This window comes from Perkinsus marinus, assembly GCF_000006405.1.
Source record: "Perkinsus marinus ATCC 50983 genomic scaffold scf_1104296937822, whole genome shotgun sequence".
Classification (NCBI taxonomy): Eukaryota; Perkinsozoa; order Perkinsida; family Perkinsidae; genus Perkinsus; species Perkinsus marinus.
In genome coordinates this window covers 1-1144 of record NW_003213698.1, presented here as the reverse complement: position 1 = coordinate 1144, position 1144 = coordinate 1, and the positions used below count along the sequence as shown (strand labels likewise).

The 1144-nt window shown below is 47.0% G+C and overlaps 1 protein-coding gene across 1 annotated transcript; it reads left to right on the top strand.

Annotated features, from left to right (window-relative positions):
* Positions 1–185: 185 nt before the first annotated feature.
* On the top strand, positions 186–792 carry Pmar_PMAR000281 (hypothetical protein; the record flags this gene model as incomplete). The annotated part of the gene is made up of 2 exons (XM_002783009.1): positions 186–498; positions 560–792. Coding segments are annotated over 2 exons (546 nt in total), but the record flags the coding sequence as incomplete, so codon positions are not given.
* Positions 793–1144: the final 352 nt, after the last annotated feature.

The window sequence follows — 1144 nt, the reverse complement described above, 5'->3', positions numbered from 1 at the left end:
GACGCAGATGCAAAGTATGTGGCTGACGGCATGCTTGCTATGATGTATTTGTATTTTAATGGTAACACGACGTTGCAGACGTCTGGTCCTGTTTGTTGTGTCATCACTTGGACGCGGTTCGTCACGCTGGTCTGAAGTACTTCCTCAATTTGGCGTTGAGATGCTCTGGGCTGGCTCGAGATATCATGCTCGAATCTGACGTTATCGCTGATGAAGACGCGCCTCTGGCTCTGTTGGGAGCCGATTTGGAGCCCAAGAAGCTCCCTGCAGTGACCGATTGCCTGGGTGGGAGAATAGCGCTTCTTGAAGAGCTGGAGGAAATGTTAGAGTGTGTTAAGAACAGCAAGAATGAGGGTTGCAAGAAGACTGTGGTCGACGAGGTGTTGGATGCTCTGCAAAGGGCTGGTCATGATGGGGTGTTGGTAGATGAGGAGGAAAGGAGGAAGCAGCTTGATAGACTGTTTGATGCCAGTATTAATAATAATGACATGCCTCCAGGTGAGGATAGAACTTGTGCGGGTGTATTTTAGGAGGGTTGGGAATTATTGGTTGGTGTTAGGACCGCCCCGCCAAGTACCTTCGTTGAGTCGTGAAGATGCATATTCGAGCATGGACTCATTGCTGACTGATATCGGCTATGCTTTCGAAGGTTTATCGAGGATCACCAGTCTCGATAACTTGGAACATTTCCTGGAAGACCTTCGACACGGCAGTGCCAGTGAGCAGCCTCTTGTTCGGGCGATTATTAGCTTGAGATTGATGGACACTGTGGACGTGGAAGCTCTTGTTAAGGTAAGAAGAGGAATCTTAGGTCCAATTGTGAAAGATTCAAGCAAGGTCCATCTTTAGTGATCTGCTTCTGGCTGGAAATATTGCCGGCGGTGATGATTTCGTTTTATCGATTATATATCGTTTTGGGAGATTCCCTTAAACTTTCTGAGGACGATCATAAAAATATTCTCCGATTTTTTTACACGTGTAATCCAACTCGTTGGAGTTTCTCTCGTGTATTTGTATTTCCACTTCTACTACTCCTTATCGGTTTTCAGGATTCCCTCGAGTCCTTTGGTGTGCCTAGTGATCTGTGGACGGCCCCATAGAGACATCTCTACCGACGTGTTAGCTAACTGTGTTCGGATTACGC